Source organism: Oncorhynchus kisutch, linkage group LG22 (genome assembly GCF_002021735.2).
Source record: "Oncorhynchus kisutch isolate 150728-3 linkage group LG22, Okis_V2, whole genome shotgun sequence".
Lineage (NCBI taxonomy): Eukaryota > Metazoa > Chordata > Actinopteri > Salmoniformes > Salmonidae > Oncorhynchus > Oncorhynchus kisutch.
In genome coordinates, this window is record NC_034195.2 from 14,491,433 (window position 1) to 14,514,204 (window position 22,772).

Below are 22,772 nucleotides of genomic sequence, written 5' to 3' on the forward strand. Positions count from 1 at the left end.
CTCAGCATATCTGGGAACTCCTTCAAGACTGTTGGAAAAGCATTCCAGGAGAAGCTGGTTGAGAGAATGCCAAGAGTGCAAAGCTGTCATCAAGGCAAAGGGTGGGCATTTGAAGATTCTCAAATTTAACATATATTTTGATTTGTTTAACACTTTTTTTGGTTACTACATGATTCGATATGTGTTCATAGTTTTGATGTCTTCACTATAAGTCTGCAATGTAGAAAATAGTAAAAAAATAAAGAAACCCTTGAATGAGTAGGTGTTCTAAAACTTTTGACCCGGTAATGTATAGTTAGAATCAATTTTAGGACCATCTACCTACATTTTTCCACCTGTCATGACATTAGTGAGTCAAAATGTGACAAAATTGTGAATGTCTAAATCAACTTTTTGGTTGAATTAAAACGGCGTGTGTAGGTTGCAAACTTCATCATACTGCTGTGATAAATGTGACTCCCCAGTGGCAATGCATCTCAGTGTTAGAGGCGTCACTACAGACCCTGGTTTGATTCCAGGCTGTATCATAACCGGCCGTGATTGGGAGTCCCATAGGGCAGCGCACATTTGGCCCAGCGTCCGTCCGGGTTAGGGGTTGGCCCGGGGTAGGCCGTCATTGTAAATAAGAATTTGTTCTTAATGGGCTTGCCTAGTTAAATAAAAAAAGATATACAGTTGAAGTCGTAAGTTTACATACACCTTAGCCAAATACATTTAAACTCAGTTTTTCACAATTCTTGACATTTAATCAGAGTAAAAATCCCTGTCTTAGGTCAGTTAGGATCACTACTTTATTTTAACAATGTGAAAAGTCAGAATAATAGTAGTGATTTATTTCAGCTTTAATTTCTTTCATCACATTCCCAGTTTAAACTTTAAATTGTTTAACTTGGGTTAAATGTTTCGGGTAGCCATCCACAAGCTTCCCACTTGGGTTAATTTTGTCCCATTCCTCCTGACAGAGCTGGTGTATTTGAGTCAGGTTTGTTGGCCTCCTTGCTCGCACACACCTTTTCAGTTCTGCCCCAAAATGTTCTATAGGATTGAAGTCAGTGCGTTGTGATGGCCACTCCAATACCTTAACTTTGTTGTCCTATAGCCATTTTCCCACAACTTTGGAAGTATGCTTGGGGGTCATTGTCCATTTGGAAGACCCATTTGCGGCCAGGCTATAACTTCCTGACTGATGTATTGAGATGTTGCTTCAATATATCCACATAATTTTCCGTTCTCATGATGCCATCTATTTTGTGAAGTACACAAGTCCCTCCTGTAGCAAAGCACCCCCCACAACATGATGCTGCCACCCCCGTGCTTCACAGTTGGGATGGTGTGCTTCGGATTGCAAGCCTCCCTCCAAACATAACGATGGTAATCTTTGTCTCCATGTGCAGTTGCAACCCGTAGTCTGGCTTTTGTATGGCGGTTTTGGAGCAGTGGCTTCCTTGCTGAGCGGCCTTTCAGGTTATGTTGATATCGGACTCGTTTTTACTGTGGATATAGATACTTTTGTACCTGTTTCCTCCAGCATCTTCACATGGTCCTTTGCTGTTGTTCTGGGATGGATTTGCACTTCTCGCAAAGTACGTTCATCTCTAGGAGACAGAACGTGTCTCCTTCCTGAGCAGTATGACGGCTGTGTGGTCCCATGGTGTTTATACTTGCGTACTATTGTTTGTCAGATGAACGTGATATCTTCAGACGTTTGGAAATTGCTCCCAAGGATGAGCCAGACTTGTGGAGATCTACAATTTTTTTTGAGGTCTTGGCTGATTTCTTTTGATTTTCCCATGATGTCAAGTAAAGAGGCACTGAGTTTGAAGGTAGGCCTTGAAATACAGGTACATCTCCAATTGGCTCAAATGATGTTAATTAGCCTATCAGAAGCTTCTAAAGCCATGTCATTTTCAAAGCTTTTTAAAGGCACAGTCAACTTTGTATGTAAACTTCTGACCCACTGGAATTGTGATACAGTGAAATAATCTGTCTCTAAACAGTTGTTGGAAAAATTACTTGTCATGCACAAAGTTGATGTCCTAACCAACTTGCAAAAACTATAGTTTGTTAACAAGACATTTGTGGAGTGGTTGAAAAACAAGTTTGAATGACTCCAATGTAAGTGTATGTAAACCTCCAAATTCAACTGTATATATATTAAGAAACTCCTGCTTGATAGGAATCCAGTGACGTCTGTGTCATGAGCAAGTTGAACAAGAGAGCAGCTTTTCTAAGGACTCCCCTTGACTTGGCAATCTGCTGATGAAATCGATTGTAACGACCCAGCCGACCACTGGATGGAGACAGATTCACGGTTATTCGACAGAGAAGCCTGATTTTTTTATTTTATTTTTTTGTATGCTGACTTAACATGTTGGAAAATGAATAAGGCATATAAAACAGAAGTAATTACCAGTAAATCTAGTGCCCGTTGGCACTGTAATCTTAAGTGGTTTTTAAGAAGCATTGTGGAAGTTACATGAAATTGACAAGCTTTTTGGGGAGACTGAACATGTCTGCAGAAGTTTGCGCTTGTAAGTCAAAACATGATTGACATTTCGAAGGAAAGGTTTGGCTGAACACATTGTAATTTTTATTTTCTATTGCTTTAGAGAGGAAAAACAACAGTTATGGATGTTAGTCTGAAATAGAAATTCAAATCTTAAAGGTTTCTTGATCAATATATATAACACATTTGTTGTCATTTGGAATGTTTTTAAAACGTCAGCAGAAGGCGTAGTACCACAGGCTGGCATAATTGCAGGTAGCCTGCATTTCAGAAGAAGAAGAAATCACAGAACAAGCAATATCCATCACATCCACAACCATTATGGAAGTTACAGGTATAATAATGCTGAAGAAGTATACTGACGAAGAGGACATTTCTAGACCATATAAAACCTTTACAGTTACAGAAATGTCAACAAAAACAACAACATTATGGATGTTACATTGCCTGTCCTAACCATGTAACCCCCCCACATCTTTAAAAGACTGTAGAACACGCAAAAAAAACTCAAGACACTTCAATTTGGTCTGTATTGCTCCATTAATTAACATATCTTCATAAATAATACTGGGGGTAGAAATAACACATGGAATCATGTCGTAACCAAAAAAGTGTTAAACAAATAAAAATATATTTGAGATTCTTCAAAGTAGTCACCCTTTGCCTTGATGACAGCTTTGCACACTCTTGGCATTCTCTCAACCAGTTTCACCTGGAATGCTTTTCCAACAGTTTTGAAGGAGTTCCAACATATGCTGAGCACTTGTTCGTTGCTTTTCCTTCACTCTCCGGTCCAACTCATCCCAAACCCGCTCAATTGGGTTGAGGTTGGTTGATTGTGGAGGCCAGGTCATCTGATGCAGCACTCCATCACTCTCCTCCTTGGTCAAATAACCCTTACACAGCCTGGAGTTGTGTGTTGGTCATTGTTCTGTTGAAAAATAAATTATTGTCCCACTAAGCGCAAACCAGATGGGATGGCGTACCCATGCTGTGGTAGTCAAACGCATTAAGAAGGAAAGAAATTCCATAAATTAACTTTTAACAAGGCACACCTGTTAATTGAAATGCATTCCAGGTGACTACCTCCTGAAGCTGGTTGAGAGAATTCCAATAGTGTGCAAAGCTGTCATCAAGGCAAAGGGTGGCAACTTTGAAGAATCTCAAATATAAATATTTTGAGTTTAACACTTTTTGGTTACTACATGATTCCATATGTATTATTTCATAGTTTTGATGTCTTTCTACAATATATTCTACAATTCTACAATATAGAAAAGTAAAGAAACTCTTTAATGAATATGTGTCCAAACTTTTGACTGGTACTGTAGATCTTAAGGATACTTTGGAACATGCTTTAATTAAAAAATGACTAACTTTATTTGTGCATCGCCAGGTTGACTTTTACACAATCACCTATATACTAAGGCTACTATAAATGTTTACTGTCTCCCTACCTATTTTGTGTAATGTGACTACTACACATGCCACTGATTTGAATAGGCCTTTTGCTCACACTCTACATCAAAATATCTCCTATCTCTATTTCCCATTCACCCTTTCTTTTTCTCACGTCTCTCGACCTCGCAATCTTTCAAATGTTCTGTTTTATTAGTGCTTGATTTGCATGTAGTACAGTCTGCAAATATTGCCAAAGAATTTAAAAACATTATTTCACACTCCCTCCCTCTAACAGTTTTCCAAGTGCATGGATGGTGTACAGTAGTTAAGTAGTGTCATCTCGCTCACTCATCTCTACCTCCGCTTCTGCTTATTCACTTGTTCTTCCCGGTTAGTCTGTCTTCTGTTTCATACTCTGCTGATCATGGCTAGTCACCACTTGAAAAGAAACCCCTAATAAAGCAAGGCGCTTTGAATTGATCATAAGCCATCATGCTTTGACTCAACCGACAAAGAGGGTGGAACTCAGCTGTTGTGTGTGATTCACAGACAAAATAAGGACAGTTGGACTTAATTTGACCTGGCTGCTCAGTGGCCGTGCTGACTACATGCAAACACACATGCAAGAACGAGCCCACAGAGCAGTGCACTTTGTGACCTGAGATCCTGTTCAGTAGGGGACACTCACTTAATTTTTTTCTCCCCACTAGCCTCACGTAAATACTAGTCCAAGTCACCAACAACAACATCATCCCTTGTATTGAAGGAGTGGTGGCGGTGTTTCCTTCTCTTCCTGACCAAACACAATATTATCAGCAGTCTGAGGGTCATAACACATTAAACCGACTGGAAACCTTAAGAGCAGCCTTTTAAAGGCCCAGTGCAGTCAAAAACCTGATATACCTGTGTTTTAATATATATACAAAACTAAAATCAAAACGCAACATCCAACAATTTCAACGATTTGGCGGAGTTACTTCATTTAAGAAATGTGTCAATTGAAATGAATTCATTAGGCCCTAATCTATGGATATCACAATTGGGCAAGGCCACCCACTGGGGAGCAGTCAACCTAGCCAATCAGAATATTTTTTCCCCCACAAAAGGGCTTTATTACAGACCGAAATAATCCTCAGTTTCATCAGCTGTCCGTGGCTGGTCTGACGATCCCGAAGGTGAGGAAGCCGGATGTGGAGGTCCTGTGGTTACACATGGTCTGCGGTTGTGAGGCCAGTTGGATATACTACCTAATTCTCAAAAATGACATTGAAGGTGGCTTATGGTAGATAATTTAACATTCAATTCTATGGCAACAGCGCTGTCGGACATTCCTGCAGTCAGCATGCCAATTGAACGCTCCCTCAAAACTTGAGACATCTGTGGCATGGTGTTGTGACACTACTGCAGATTTGAGTGGCCTTTTATTGTCCTCAGTACAAGGTGCACCTGTGTAATAGGCATACTGTTTAGTCAGCTTCTGTCAGGTGGATGGATTTTCTTGGCAAAGGAGACATGCTCACTAATAGGGATGTAAATAAATTTGAGAGACGTTTTTTGTGCATATGGAAAATTTCTTGGATCTTTATTTCAGCTCATGAAACATGGGACCAACACTACATGTTGTGTTCATATTTTTGTTCAGTATATATTTCCAAACTGAGGTTGCAATGATGTTGTGAAAATGATGATAATGCCGTTTTAGTGTAAGCTGTTTGAAAAGACTGCCTGAAATTTCTGCCTATTTTGGTGGGATGGAGTTTTGGCCTCCCTGGTGACATTACCCGGCAATATAAGTTAATAAATAAATAACAAATAGAGTTTCAAATCTTTCTGCCAATAACAGCTAGTTTTAAGGTTACATATCCCTCCCATTAGGCTCGTCTAATTAGACACTCAGACCACTCCCAGGCAGTCCTAGCGGACATCTTGCTTGTGAAATTGCTCCCTGCTAAGAAGCTATTTTTTGTTTCTTTTTGACCATTTTAATAATAAAACAATTGTCACCCTGAAATGATTTGATATTGAGATAATGGCTGCATTGAGCCTTTACAACCTAGCCACCTCAAGATGATAAAAACAGCTCAGACCGAGAAAGGTTCTGGAGCTTAGATAAGAATATGGCTGGGTCGTGATCATTAGACACCTAACAGAAGAAAACAGACCATAATAGTTTGGGACCTACCTAGACTTGTCCAATAAGAAATACTCATTTTTGCTTTCTGTTGCAAAACATTTTTAAAAGTTTTCAGTTGTTTTGTCCTAATGAACACGAGCTTAGATGAGAAATTGGCTGTGTCACTTTATGTGCTTTAGGACCTGGTTATTCACTTGTCTTCATGATTTTCAGCCTAACTCTCGTCATTGCTTAAGCAAACTGTTGTATAAACAAAGTTGAGATTGATGGCCAGGGGCTGTATGTAAGCGAACAAGCGTGTCAGATTTTAGAACCAGTTTTGCCTTTTAGATTACAATGAACAAGATTACATTGACAGCAGGGTCCTGATCCTAAATCAGCACTCCTACTCTGTGACACTTGATATTGCTCCAGATAAGGAGAAGAGACTTCACTATTATCAACAGTTTTTGTGTAGGCTAATCATAGCCTAGGCTGTCGGAGCCTAGCTCATTTGTTAGAGCTGTGATTGTCATGTCATTTTAGATGATGGTGAGCCAAATGACTGCGGTCACCATTATAGCAAAATATATACAAATGTTTTAAAGACAGTTTCTCCTCTCCTGATTTCTTGCTGCCATAGAAATAGAGTATTCATTATAGTTCTACGTGCTGCTGCAGGGAAGGGGAGCATTGCCTGTAGGCTAATGAAGACTCGTTTGCTACAACACCTTGCTTGTTTTAGCAAGAGGCAACAGTTTCATCACGTTAAGAGTCCATGTTACCACAGAAATGGACTAAACTACACGAATACCTGACCGTCCAGTCTTCAGTCAGCTTTTCATTCCTAACAAAAAAATCATCACAACTTGAAAATGTGGTGTTCTTGCTAGCTGTTAACGTATTTATGGTTGTGATATAGTAGTGGGATTGACTGGTTATAGTTTGAAAAAGTAGATAGATTGCATGATTGATTGGATAAGCCTGAACATGAGAAAGTTGGTTCGGTGTCTCTTGCTTGAACGGTTCAAGAGTTACTGTTGGAGGGTTATTTTATGCATATGTCTATAGTTAATAGTTCGATTTTAAATAATTTGATGTTAGAATAGCCTGAATATTTTAAAGTTGGTCTTGAAAGCAGGACCATTCACAAAAGCTACCTCTGTATTCCTATGGTCCTCATTTAACCCATGTTAATTTATGCAAATGGTTACTGCTAGCTAGCATGAGGACGAAAGTAGCAGATTTCCAGGAAAACGAGCAGTATTTCAATCTTCTCAATGGAGCAGTGTGTATTACGGTCAAATTTGAAGTGCAGTGGCATATACCATCCCTGTATTACGTTTTCCGACCCATATCTCTTGCCTGCTCAACGGTGTGGAACCAAAGAGACTTTGATAAGGGCTTCACATAATGTGCTATTCTATTGTTGCTAACAACACGTTGTGGGAAACATCTTTCCCTAAACCGGCCAAAGTTATTTTGACCACTGTCTGCTCTCACTGTGCTATGCAGACCGTGTACATAATCAGATCAGGTGAAGACTGGAGATAATGTAGACAGACTATTGTTTCTTTCACCATCCATGTGTCTTTGTGGCACGAAGCAAGGCTAGTAGTAAAAGTTCTTGATATTGCTAACTGTTGTGCATAGGAATGTTGCCTACAGTTTGGGGTTTGTCCTGTCATCACATGCAACTGCTAGCCAGTATACTAAATGCCTGCTCCAGGCATTTAGTACTGGAGTACTGGATTTGCATGTGGTGGACCATCTATTTGCTGGTACTAATTTTAAACTGAACATCGTAGGATAGTAGGCAGTGAGAAATACCAAAAATAACAGGTGGTCTCGTTAGTACATAGTTGTGAACTAGGCCCTATATGGATTGTTACTTTGCTTGCTCATAGGATGTGCCACATGCCGCTATCTTGTACTTTCTTTTGGCAATTAGGTGTCTACGAGTATTTAGGATAGTCACTGATGATTATGATATAGCCTGTAGACGACCTTGATCGAGCAGTTGATTGATTGGTTGATCTGATCCATGACCTTTGAACCTCTTACTATGCTATTGTTTGGTAGGGTAGTGACAATACCAGTATTGCGATACTTGTCGTGGCAAGGAAACAAAACATGAAATGGATTTAACTTCTTTAGGAAAACAGCCCTAATGTTGTAAACAAACATCGTTATCATCCTGTCCCATGTGTTTATTTTCCAAGCTATAGCACACAATATTTGACATACAACAGGTTTTTATAGGACCGAAGAGTTTGCTCTGCTTCGTGAACATGAAACATGTTTGCCGTGGAAAAAATATTGGCTCAGTTTGGCTTTGTGCTAGTGATTAGGATGAGTGGCTCAGAGAACCACTTTAGATGTCTTATTAGGCTAATGGGAACTAAGAATAGAATAGACTACGGTACTAGACTCTCTTTGTGATTCGGGTGTTTTTGTATTGCATTACGTTATATCATGCCTATTATGGATGATAAATTTTGACTTGTGTTAAAACTCATCTCTTCCCCCTCTCCCTTCAGACGTTGACATGAAGAAGGATATTGAGACGCTGATAGCAGAGGAACGGGCTGACATCATCTCCAAGTATGACAAGGTGAGTTTGTGTGTGTGACATCATCGGTTCTGTAAGTCGCCTAAAACAAGGGTTTTGTCCAAAAGAGGGCTGAGTTTAAAATCACATATAGTGCCATTTCAGATTTTCCCAAGGTGAGTGTGACAACTGTGTGTGTGTGTGCGCGTGCGCGCCATCAAGTATGACACGGGCTGTTTGCCCCATTTTATATTTGGATTGTTGTTCAGATGATTTGTAGCCTAGATGCCGAGACTGTCAACTAACTCAAATTGATTTACACAAAACGAAACGAGCAATCTGGGATTGGTACATCCATTTTTTAAAACTTTTGAATGAATGATATATAGGCCATTTGGTCTTAAAGAATATAACTTTATGATTATGATTATAGACTATATATTGGTTGGTTGCTGTCTCGTCTCTCCCTAACTGCTCCGTGTGTCACTTGGTCACACTCACAGTAGCCAACACGCACAGAACGGCCCCTGCTAGAGTGTCACCTCTCTCTACCTCGTCTCCCTCACTCCCTTATCAGCTTTGGGCCCAGTTTCCCAAAAGCATCTTAAGGCAAAGTTCATCGTGAGAACCTTCGTAAGAGCATTTTAAAATGTCCAAGCTGTGACCCAAAACCGTCTTTATTAACGCTGCACTTGAAATCACTGTATCAGCGCACTCATACAACAGCTAAGGGAATTGGTAGATCCCTGTCTGCCCTCCCGTGTCACTTTACACACAGAAAAACAAGTGTAACAGTATAGCTTCCGTCTCTTTCCTCCGCCCCTACATGGGCTCGAACCAGGGACCCTCTGCACACATCAACAACTGCCTCCCACAAAGCACCTTTACCCATCGCTCCACAAAAGCAGTGGCAAGGGGAACAACTACTTCAAGGTCTCAGAGCGAGTGACGTCACCGATTGAAACGCTATTAGCGCGCTCCCCGCTAACTAGCTAACTGAGAACTGAATGATATAATTGCTAGATTATTAGGCTAAATATTGCCATGGCTTTCATGTATATTGTTAGGTTCTAAATAACAGGGTAAAATCTGACGGACAACTAATGAAGAGCTCAAACCAAGTTTATTCACCCAAAGCGTCAGACAGCTGAACAGATGGACATATTCACACAAGCTCTGGTATTTAACCCTTCCTCCTATGCTGAGTCTCCTCCTTACACATCTGAACAGCCAATACACCTCTGTTGCTAGACAGAATTTTAGTGATATCTGTTCTTCCTCACTTCATCTGACCTGACCTCAGACCAAATTCCTCCCAACTCACAGCTGTCCTGTTGACTTGTACCAGACTGTGGCCCTTCTCCTTTCCATAGGATCCCTGATGTGTAACAATAAGTGACATGAATAAGGACATTTAAAAGTCAGAACCCATCAATCCCCCCTTTTGAACATTACTCCGTACTGTTCAACATTATATTAACTTAGAAATTACTTATGAATTAACAAAAAATAAAACATGATTAGCATTCACAATTAATTATTAGGTTTACACCTGCACACTCTTATTTCCATCTCTCGTCAGACAACTGAGAATGACATTTCAGCTGGGGCTTTTGACTTTCTCCATTTCCTCCTTCTGGTGGCACAAAACTTGAAACACAAAGCATTACAAATATTAATATCCATAATTATATATGCAAACAAAAACCAAAGTTTGATTACATGACGATTCCCACTCTCTTCTCATGACTATGCCTTCAGGATACTTTACATCAGCACTGTATATCCATTTCAACATCAATGCCCTCAGAAGATGATATCCCAGCAATGCTTCCAAGGTAACCCGTGCTACTACTAACACTGCCCATGATGCATACTTCCCAATACCCCTCATTTGCACCGTAGTCCAGTTCCATGTTGTTACTATAGCATCCTTCAATTAATGTCCCTACATTGACTGCCATGAGAATAGCTACTGCATGGAATCTGTCCCCTGCTCTCCTATTGTTTTCGTGGTTCACTGATAGGTCTAGGACTGAACCTTTTAATATACTCCCTACCGGACTCCCAATTCATACCCGGTTCCCAAGCCACCACCATCTCCAATGACCTCCTGTGCTCTGCTACAGTCGGTACCTGTGGATAATACTTGCCTTTGCTCAGGTTAGGTACACATCGTTCATCCCAAGGCCGATCTACACCCCACCCCTTTGTGAACACCCTCGTTATAGTGTAAACTTTGGGTCCTAATGGTTGATTAGCAGCCACCTGATACTTTTCATTTACCGTCACTCGGTCCCAATCTTCTGGGAGATGTGTCAAGTGTTTGCTGGCTGTTAGAAATGGAGGAGAGGTTAGTGGTGTTGGAAGAGTATCCAACTTAACAAAAGTCAGAGTCACATGTTTCTTAATCACACTGCAGGAGATGTGATGCTATTACAGCTAACTCCACTTTTGGTGTTGTCCTCCTGTATACAGGGATCTGTGGCTATCCTTTCAAGTGTTGTAACTTTGACAAACCCATCACTAAAAGTTGACAATAGTGTCTGACAACACTATCTGCTACTCTCACCGTGATCTGGATATGTGTAACGTTCAATATAACTTCATAGGGGTCTCTATATTGTACAGTTAGCTGTACTCCCTCTCCTACGAGCAATCCCCTGTAACAATATACATAGAGGAGTGGTATCATTCCCCAGAGACTCTATTACCCACTTCCTTCATTTATGAGCCCCACGATCTCCGCCCCAGTCTCCCAATTCCCTATAACGTTAATGCATTGATTTTTGGGACTCCACAGAATACACTGATGTCGGTCCTGCCAGTCTCTGCAATTATCAGCTTTATGAAAAACATTCTGTCTCAAACACAGGCCACGTACGTACCTAGTCTCCTGCTACAAATAAATTTGCACATAAATCATTCCATCAAAACCATAACACAATCACTACTAATCCACTTCGATAGTTATCTACATACTAAAACATTCAAGTCAATTAGTCAATTTCCAACAATCCCTCTTGAACAATGATCACTCTTATGTTCCATCACACCTAAAAACATATTGACTGAACAGGGAAAAGACAAAATACACTACCGGTCAAAAGTTTTAGAACACCTACTCATTCAAGGGATTTTCTTTATTTTTACTATTTTCTACATTGTAGAATAATAGTGAAGACATCAGATCTATGAAATAATATAGGAAATAGGAAAAATTAAGAAAAACCCTTGATTGAGGTGTTCTAAAACTTTTGACCCATAATGTACATGTTTAATGATTTCACAACACACTTGATGCGACTTAGACTGGGGAAAGAACTGTCCATCTGTTCTGTTTTATGCCCATGGGATGCTAGTGGTCTTCATCCTCGGGTGTCAAGGCAAGACAGACTATGAGCCTTGTACGTAATTACTTGTACTGTATCATCCAGCAAGCCATATGTATTGATGTGCTTTAACATTAGGATTATGATGACATGGTAAAACAAAACGCCTTCATGGTTGACCCAAGCTATCATCTAGTGGGTTCACAAATTTTCTCAGAGGTCATTAAAAGATAGTGTTTCTAGGGAGAAAAACCCTCTCTAGACCCAATAAAATCGAGCAGCTCACCCTCCCCTCTCCTCTCCTCACAGCTTAGGAGCAGCACTCTCTGTCTCTCTTTCTCTCCTTTCCTAATCATAATTAAAACATTTGATAAATTATCCAACCCAAATTTAGAATGACAGACTCAACGTAAAGCACTGAGGACTATCACTCAAATTCATGCCACTAAACCTAGCACACATCATCACGGTTAGAATGTACATTTATAAACGGGACCATATATAACCGGTATAAACTTTTCTCGTTACAACCCCTGTTTGTCCTTGTTTTACTGTCGCGAGTGGCATGTTAATGACAGATCGGTATCGCGATGCATTCTTAATCTAAATTACTATACATTTTGCAGTGTGCAGACCACAGTCAACCTGATAGCCCAAATAAACAATTATGGGCACGGTTGACCCCTCCCCCCCGATTTCTGAGGAAATAAATTAGTTTTTCCCAAGCACATGAGTCTCTCACCTGAGCTGCCACCACCATTATGTACCGTTCATTCTGTCTGGTCCATTTTCCCACCAGTACCCCCGTAGCATGAGAGAAGATTGGACGTGATATCTCGCCATGTTTACTCCACATGCACAGTCTCAGGCCTCATGCCGCACTCCTGCCGCTCGTTCACAAGTTGATGGCTCGGACTCAGATCACAGGTAGGAATGGTGGAAGACAAGGTCATAGTGAACGCCTTTGTCGCTATTTCTTCAGCTGGTTGGGGATGGGTTGAGGTTCACACTGTTCTTGGTCAAATTATCTCTCCATGCATTAAGACACCATCTGTGTTCACCTTCACCATAACTTGATAGAGGACAGAGCAGAACAACAATTTAAGACATTTCTGATTCTGGAAATCCAGACCATCTATTCACCGTATGACAAGTTATTACATTCCCAATTTTCTTAATACCAAAATCTCTCAGACAAATGTCAGAGCATTATAACACACTGAAACCGTTTTCCAAATTCGCTCATACTCCCTTATCATATTGGCGACCTCACCGCAGAGTTACTGGGTCAGGGAGTTAGAGCACTAACCCTTAAGGAGAAATCCTGATAATGCAGCAGACCCAATCTGGTATCGAAGCAAAGTCATAAACAAGAGCGAAAACAACAGCAATATACATATCACAATCTATTCAGAGTCACTATCAACATATATTTTCCTTTTTAAATACAGACTTAACATAACATTTGCATATTTACCAAAGGGCCAGGGCCCCAGGGAAGTGGTACTTTCCCCTTTGAACACGACTCACATCGTGATTCAAAAACAAACAACACTTACTGTTAAATCAAAAATAAACAAATTAGAAGAACAAATCATATTAGAATTGCAACTTTTGATAACTCCGTAAGCAAATAATTGTATCCCATAAGGTGATGGTAAAATAGACTAGGGACAGGTGTCCCTCATTCATACACTGCTCAAAAAAATTAAGGGAACACTTAAACAACACAATGTAACTCCAAGTCAATCACACTTCTGTGAAATGAAACTGTCCACATAGGAAGCAACACTGATTGACAATAAATTTCACATGCTGTTGTGCAAATGGAATAGACAACAGGTGGAAATTATAGGCAATTAGCAAGACACCCCCAATAAAGGAGTGGTTCTGCAGGTGATGACCACAGACCACTTCTCAGTTCCTATGCTTCCTGGCTGATGTTTTGGTCACTTTTGAATGCTGGCGGTGCTTTCACTCTAGTGGTAGCATGAGACGGAGTCTACAACCCACACAAGTGGCTCAGGTAGTGCAGCTCATCCAGGATGGCACATCAATGCGAGCTGTGGCAAGAAGGTTTGCTGTGTCTGTCAGTGTAGTGTCCAGAGCATGGAGGCGCTACCAGGAGACAGGCCAGTACATCAGGAGACGTGGAGGAGGCCGTAGGAGGGTAACAACCCAGCAGCAGGACTGCTACCTCCGCCTTTGTATAGGGAGGAGCAGGAGGAGCACTGGTAGAGCCCTGCAAAATGACCTCCGGCAGGCCACAAATGTGCATGTGTCTGCTCAAACGGTCAGAAACAGACTCCATGAGGGTGATATGAGGGCCCGACGTCCACAGGTGGGGGTTGTGCTTACAGCCCAACACCGTGCAGGACGTTTGGCATTTGCCAGAGAACACCAAGATTGGCAAATTCGCCACTGGCGCCCTGTGCTCTTCACAGATGAAAGCAGGTTCACACTGAGCACGTGACAGAGTATGGAGACGCCATGGAGAACGTTCTGCTGCCTGCAACATCCTCCAGCATGACCGGTTTGGCGGTGGGTCAGTCATGGTGTGGGGTGGCATTTCTTTGGGGGACCGCACAGCCCTCCATGTGCTCGCCAGAGGTAGCCTGATTGCCATTAGGTACCGAGATGAGATCGTCACCCCTTGTGAGACCATATGCTGGTGCGGTTGGCCCTGGGTTCCTCCTAACGCAAGACAATGCTAGACCTCATATGGCTGGAGTGTGTCAGCAGTTCCTGCAAGAGGAAGGCATTGATGCTATGGACTGGCCCGCCCGTTCCCCAGACCTGAATCAAATTGAGCACATCTGGGACATCATGTCTCGCTCCATCCACCAACAGACTGTCCAGGAGTTGGCGGATGCTTTAGTCCAGGTCTGGGAGGAGATCCCTCAGGAGACCATCTGCCACCTCATAAGGAGCATGCCAAAGCGTTGTAGCGAGGTCATACAGGCACGTGGAGGCCACACACACTACTGAGCCTCATTTTGACTTGTTTTAAGAACATTACATCAAAGTTGGATCAGCCTGTAGTGTTGTTTTCCACTTGAATTTTGAGTGTGACTCCAAATCCAGATGTCCATGGGTTGATAAATTTGATTGCCATTGATAATTTTTGTGATTTTGTTGTCAGCACATTCAACTATGAAAGAATATTTCATTCATTCAGATCTAGGATGTGTTATTTTAGTGTTCCCTTTATTTTTTTGAGCAGTGTATTTTACTTAAATCTCAACTAATGTCTCAGATCAATTCTAGTGAAGTTGATAAGGCCTCACCAGAAAGTCAAGACACAGGTCATTCAACACCATTAAATATTTTCTTTCCCTGTACTTCAGAAACCATTTAACAACAATTCAAACATTTCCATCATTCTGCGTACCCAGTTTAAAACCAAAATAAGAAGACCCCACACAATAAATCAAACACAGTATTAACACTTCTAACCCATATTCATAACCGGTGAGTTGTGTGTGCATGCTGGTGTGTGTGTGGTAAACCCTAGGGCAAAAACACACAAATGGCCAGGCCATACTTATCTGTGTGCTAACTTTACGGCTGAACCGGATACCTTTATACTTAGAAAACTGAAGAATTTCAATAAATGCTCTCCCAAGACAACAGTCTCGGAAAACATTTATAGAGAGATGACACCCCATCTTCTCCTGGAAGAGAAAGTGTACATTTCGTTAGCATTCACTATGCTACATCTTAATCAGCAACCCAAAATGTTGAATTTTAAACAAAACTGTCCTCCATCCAATTGTTAATCATTTGTTTTAATCCACCCCAAAATGTGTACTCTTATTTAGCATGTACTACCCTTAGACACGGCAACATTTATCTCACCACCAAGTGGTTTTACTCCCGTTTCTCTTTTCCCCATGATTTTCTGTATCCACCGCACCACAATTTCTTGTGACCCCTCCTCCTTCTCGTCAATTCTATAAGTCTATTTCATTTCAGACTAAATAAAATGTCTCACGAGATTGGTCATTTTCATTTGTTACCTTTTTAGAATCCCTTTCCCTGTCATTTCACATAGATTCTCCAACCCCAAAATTGATTCCACCTCCTCCCATGTAAAATTACCCAGTATTGTTACTGGTCCTATGTTTTAAAGACAGGTAGTAATCATATCACTTTCGATGCTGCCCCTGTTACCTTTCTGAATATAACACTTTACCCTTTTGTTAATTTTGCATATTTCTCATCGTAAGGAATCAGCGATATTTGATTCCAGGCATCTTTTAAAATGTTGTGAGACGTGGCCTCCTACGTCTCCCTTCACATAGAAACTGTCTTCACTATTGATCAAAACCAAGCCCATACACCACTATTTGAACGTTTCCTGCCCCGCTGCCTACAAGAGGGTTTGCTGCTTTAACTTTACTGTTTTTTTCTTACCTTGGCCATTGAAACCACTCGTACAACTGCGAAGTGAGCGGTGTTAGATTCCACTCTGAAAGCATCCTGCTCTATTTCATCCATATTCGAGATGGCTTTATTAAACTTTTCTTTGAAAGTTGATAAACCTGGCAACTCACTTTTGAGAAAATCGCCTTTGAATGTTTTGGTACTACTATACCCATTCAGCATCGTTCAAACCCTCTTAAGCTTTAGCCCCACCCATCTCATTTAAGGCTTGATACGAATGTACTAACAGCAGGCAAGCACCCAAAGGAACTTGGTAGATACTAAGTGAGAGAGAACAGCTGATCATTACTCGCCCTAGCAGAGCTGGTTAGGCTGTTATGTAATCCAGAGCATTGGTGGTTGCAACTGTGCTGTCAGATTGTCCGTTCGTAAATTCAGAGCGTTTCGCGTTCAAAGCGCACACTCGTCGATGAGTAGGGTTGAACCGAACCTTCTGACCTCACATCGGCAATCAAGCACCCAAGCGAACTGGCTAACATTGGCTAGCTTGCTAGCTACTTCCAGACACAGAATGAGAGAACATCCCACTCTGACCATTTTACGCATCCTAGCAGAACAGCTTATGCTGTTTTCATGTTATCCTGAGTGTTGGTGACTAACTGTGCTGCTGGCAACAATTTAATTCTGATGTTTACTGACACCGGCCGTATTCAACGGGTGTCGAGTGTTTGTAAATTCATCAGTTTTGCTGCATTCTGGCACACTCAGACAAAAGTGCTCTGAAATCGGAGTAAATGGCCAGACTGAATTTAAGAATGCACCCGAAAAGTTTACTTGCATAGTAGAGTCTTTTGTTAAGACATGTAGCTAGCTAGGTAAACAATTAAACATAATCACAACTCATGACGTTTACTACCGTAGCTAACCAACCAGGTTCAATGATAGCTAGCTTACATTAGGCTATAGCTAGCTAAGAAAATGACTCCGAGATACGAATGTCATACATGTAACATTAGCTAGCTAGGTAAACATTGAACCATAATCACAACTCATGACGTTACTACCCTGCATGAATCTGCAGATAGCTAACCAACCAGGTTCAATGTTAGCTAACTAACATTAGGCTATAGCTAGCTAAGCAAATGGCTCTGAGATACGAATGTCATACACGTAACGTTAGCTAGCGAGCCAGCCAGCTAATGTTAGCTAGCTAGCTAGGTAAACAATGAACCATAATCACAATTCATGATGTTACTACCCTGCATGAATCTGTAGGTATCTAACCAACATTAGGCTGTAGCTAGCCAAGCAAATGGCTCTTTCTGACAAAATAGCTAGACTAAAATAGCTAGACTATCTTACCCTTATGCATTAGTCATGGTTAGACGCATCTCCTGTCAGATGCCATGGATGCTCTTAGTTATGTAATATGGAGACAGGTGTTTTCTCCATCTCCTTAGCTATCATACTCAAATTCCAGTGGTTTTCATTAATGTCCTCCAGAAATGGAGAGCAACACTTATGCAGTTTTAATACACAACACATGTTTTTTTTTTGTTTTTTTTATGCGTGCTATTTGGCAGACCAATCCAAACTCATCTCTCAGCATTTCATGATCTCAGCCAATCAGGGCTAGCGGGAAGGCTAAACCAACTAGGCTAATATTTTAGTTATTTTATTCATATTTACAGTCGGTATACAAGTTTAAGGCACATGAAAGTTCACATGTTCGAGAAGGCATTTCTGCCACAAAGAAAACGCATTTTGATTAAAAAAAGTAAGTTCCTATTGTCTCTCCTGTGAAGTAGTGACCCGCTACATACGCCTCATTTCCTGAAGCGGGTCACATATCACTTATGAATGCAAGAAACAATGCTTTTGTTTTTGCAACTTTTTCTAATCATAGTCGCACACCTCATGTAGCCTAGCCCACAGGCCTATATTTTTTTCCACTTTTTTTTACGTTACAACCTTAATCTAAGACTCATTAAATACAAATGTTCCTCATCAATCTACACACAATACCATCCCATAATGACAAAGCAAAAAGTTTTGACATTTTTGCAAATTTGACTATTCAGACCATTTCCTATGAGACTCGAAATTGAGCTCCGCTGCATCCTGTTTCCATTGATCATCCTTGATGTTTTTACAACTTGATTGGAGTACACCTGTGGGAAATTCAATTATTTGAACATGATTTGGAAAGGCACACACCTGTCAATATAAGATCCCACAGTTGATAGTGCATGTCAGAGAAAAAACCAAGCCATGAGGTCGAAGGAATTGTCCGTAGAGCTCCGAGACAGAATTGTGTTGAGGCACAGATCTGGGGAAGGGTACCAAAAAAATTCCTGCAATCTCGAAGGTCCTCCGAGAGCACAGTGGCCCCCATCATTCTTAAATGGAAGTAGTTTGTAACCATGAAGACTATCCCTAGAGCTGGCCTTCCGGCCAAACTGAGCAATCGGGGGAGAAGGGCCTTTGTCAGGGAGGTGACAGAGCTATAGAGTTCCTTTGTAGAGATGGGTGAAACATCCAGAAGGACAACCATCTCTACAGCACTCCACCAATCAGGCCTTTATGGTAGAGTGGCCAGACGGAAGCCACTCCTCAGTAAAAGGCACATAACAGCCCACTTGGTGTTTGCCAAAAGGCGCCTAAAGGACTCGCAGACCATGAGAAACAAGATTCTATGCTCTGATGAAACGAAGATTGGACTCTTTGGCCTGAATGCCAAGTGTCACGTCTGGAGGAAACCTGCCACCATCCAGAGTGGCGCAGTCTAAGGCACTGAATCTGTGCTACATGCGTCACTACAGACACCCTGGTTTGAATCCAGGCTGTATCACAACCTGCCGTCTTTGGGAGTCCCATAGGGCGGCGCACAATTGGCCCAGGCTCGTGCAGGTTTGGCCGGTGTAGGCCGTCATTGTAAATAAGATTTGGTTCTGACTTGCCTAGTTAAATAAATGTTAAATAAAATAAAAAATAAATCCCTACGGTGAAGCATGTTGGTGGCAGCATCATGCTGTGGGGATGCGTTTCAGCGGCAGGGACTGGGAGATTAGTCAGGATTGAGGGAAAGATGAACGGCGCAAAGTGCAGAGATCCTTGATGAAAACCTGCTCCAGAGCGCTCAGGACCTCAGACTGGGGCGAAGGTTCACCTTCCAACAGGACAACAGCCAATACAACGCATGGGTGGCTTCGGGGCAAGTTTCTGAATGTCCTTGAGTGGCCCAGCCAGAGCCCGGACTTGAACCAGATTGAACCTCTGGAGAACATCTCTCGGGAGACCTGCAAATAGCTGTGCAGCGACTCTCCCGATCCATCCTGACAGAGCTTGAGAGGATCTGTAGAGAAGAATGGGAGAAACGCTCCAAATGCAGTGTGCCAAGCTTGTAGCGTCATACTCAAGAAGACTCAAGGCTGCAATCTCTGCCAAAGGTGCTTCAACAAAGTACTCAGTAAATGATCTGAATACTTACGTAAATGTGATTTTTCTATTATTTTTGCAAATGTATTTAAAAAATGATCTAAAGACCTGTTTTTGCTTCGTCATTATGGGTAATGTGTAGATTGAGGAGTAAAAAAAACGATTTAATAAATTTTAGAATAAGGCTGTAACAAAATGTGAAAAAAGTCGAGGGGTCTGAATACTTTACCGAAGGAACTGTATGTAAAAACCAGATTAATCAAGAATAGTCTGATGGGTGACGATATTAGTCTGTCACTTGAGTTATATATTATCACTTGTGAATGATGCCCAGCATCAGGCAAGAAACAATGCCTTTTTTGGGGGGACTTTTTCAAAACCATTTCGCACACCTCGTAGTCTAGCCCACAGGCCTATGTGTTTTGATATTTGTATCACAACTAAGGTGGCCAAATAACTTCTTAAAATGAAGCACGTTAATCCGCTATACAAGGGGTTTGGAGCCTAACTGGCATACATAAGAAGCGAGTGAGATTCAAGTTTGGGGAAGATAATTTTCACCATAAAAATGTATTTTTATAATGAAAGTATTGCATGGATAATCGCATTTGCTTTCACTTTTTATAATGGGGTTTTCCTGCTAATGGAACATTTGCGCTTATAGCTTACTGCCATGTGCGCATTGCTGGGCTTGTAATATGAAGACAGCCTAATAGTTGATAAACATTTTAAGCTAAACGTTGTGATCTGTTGTGTCAGCCACATTGCGCATTTTTAAATTGTTATGCTCGTGGTTTTATTAATTTGGGATCTATCGCATCCCACAACTGTCCCAGACTGTTTGGAATATTTATTTCTCACAAAAAATAGGTCAACTTTCGTACTATGGGGGATAGTCAATTTACATAGGCTCTAGTGCTTTTGCTGTTTGTTAGGACACTGTCCGCACAAGGCCTGATTTATTTTTAGGGTGCATTATGCGGCCACACAAAGGGGAGGCCGCCGGAAATTTCGAGACATTAGTAAATGTTTCTCAAATTGTGAATGAGAGACTTATGAAGTCTGTACAGCTTTTTAAAATTTGATTTATTTCACCTTTATTTAACCAGGTAGGCTATTTGAGAACAAGTTCTCATTTACAACTGCGACCTGGCCAAGATAAAGCAAAGCAGTGTGACACAAACAACAACAGAGTTACACATGGAATAAACAAATATACAGTAAATAATACAAAGAAAGTCTATATACAGTGTATGCAAATAAGGTAGGATAAGGGGTGAGGCAATAAATAGGCATAGTGGCAAAATTATTACAGTATGGCAAATTAAACACTGGAGTGATAGATGTGCAGAAGATGTGTGCAAGTAGCGGTGCTGGGGTGCAAAGGAGCAAAATACATAACAATATGGTGATAGGTAGTTGGATGGGCTATTTACAGATTGGCTATGTACTGGTGCAGTGATCTGTGAGCTGCCCTGACGGCTGGTGCTTAAAGCTAGTGAGGGAGATATGGGTCTCCAGCTTCAGTGATTTTTGCAGTTTTTGCTTGTGCAACAAACAAAGCAGAGCTCATGCCTTTCAAGCCACTTTTTTCAAATCATCATGCAGCCTTGCAATTATTACAAATCAAAACATATAGTCCAATGTTTGTAGAATTACATTTATATTAATAACTAAATTAAGCATATTGGAGTACCTATTTCTTTGTTAACCGCTCAACGCTGAATAGCCAAATGTGCAAACAATATTCTTTCTATTTTATTCCGCTTGGTTCAGTTGTATTCTTCATACTATAAAATAATGCCATGGAATTGTGAGCACAACTTGTCTGCAAAATGAACTAGTGTAGCCCACAGCCATTTAGCATAGTCAGATCAGGACAACTCAGAGTATGCTATTCTGTTCTTCATATCACGTTTCTTTAGACCTGTCGAACGTAAATAATAGATTTATTGTGAAGGTGTAGGCTGTATTACATGGATTTATTAGACTTTTTTAAAGAAATCTTGCTTAATTTGATATTATGGTGTTTCTATTCCACGAAACCTCTCTGGATTTCCGTTAGAATGGAACTTCAATATACTCTTTAAATAAGTCAGATCTACACCACTTTTAACAGCACATTACTCAACGCTAGTGAGACTCATTTCGCCTACAGTAGGCCTACAGTATATCGAAAAATATGACATGACTCTCCGCCAATAATTACATATAGAGGATTGGAGGATATTTCTGTAATTCAGTGATATTCATTCCCATAGTAATTCGGTATGGATCTATAATTAAATAAACATTGGCATTTCGAAAGAGTATTTTTATCATTATTTTATTAATGAAAGGATAACATTACTAGTTACATAGTTTTCGTTTGACCGTGCAGACTGGAACTAAGAACAGTGGGAACGTTTCCCTTGTCAGCGCCATTATTAGTGCAATGTCCTTTAAAGTCAACCCCCACCCCACTTCGCCATGGTCTAGGTCATTCTTGTGTGCATGGCTCTGCGGCCCATCTCGTTCCCTCAGCTCTCGTGCCTTGAACCTCGCACGCTTTCAGTGGATACAGCTGGAGCCACTCGGGAGCCATGACCACTATGACGTCCTGCTAATAACAGGGTTAATAATATACAGTGGGGCAAAAAAGTATTTAGTCAGCCACCAATTGTGAAAGTATTCCTACTTAAAAAGATGAGAGGCTCTCACAGACCTGTAACTTCTTCTTTAAGAGGCTCCTCTGTCCTCCACTCGTTACATGTATTAATGGCACCTGTTGTTCAAACAGTTATCAGTATAAAAGACACCTGTCCACAACCTCACAGTCACACTCCAAACTCCACTATGGCCAAGACCAAAGAGCTTTCAAAGGACACCAGATACAAAATTGTAGACCTGCACCAGGCTGGGAAGACTGAATCTGCAATAGGTAAGCAGCTTGGTTTGAAGAAATCAACTGTGGGAGCAATTATTAGGAAATGGAAGACATACAAGACCACTGATAATCTCCCTCGATCTGGGGCTCCACGCAAGATCTCACCCCGTGGGGTCAAA

At 41.1% G+C, this 22,772-nt stretch overlaps 1 protein-coding gene across 2 annotated transcripts in view; it reads left to right on the forward strand.

Moving 5' to 3' along the window:
• The window catches only part of si:dkeyp-19e1.3 (formin-like protein 5), a 109,636-nt gene that overhangs the window by 40,567 nt on the left and 46,297 nt on the right, over positions 1–22,772 (forward strand). For both annotated transcript variants that reach the window (XR_004204802.1, XM_020456209.2), the window contains exon 2: positions 8,561–8,634. Coding sequence is in view for 1 of the 2 variants with exons in the window: in XM_020456209.2 (XP_020311798.1) it covers positions 8,569–8,634 (66 nt within the window). In the remaining variant the exon portion in view is untranslated. The remainder of the gene's footprint in view (positions 1–8,560; positions 8,635–22,772) is intronic.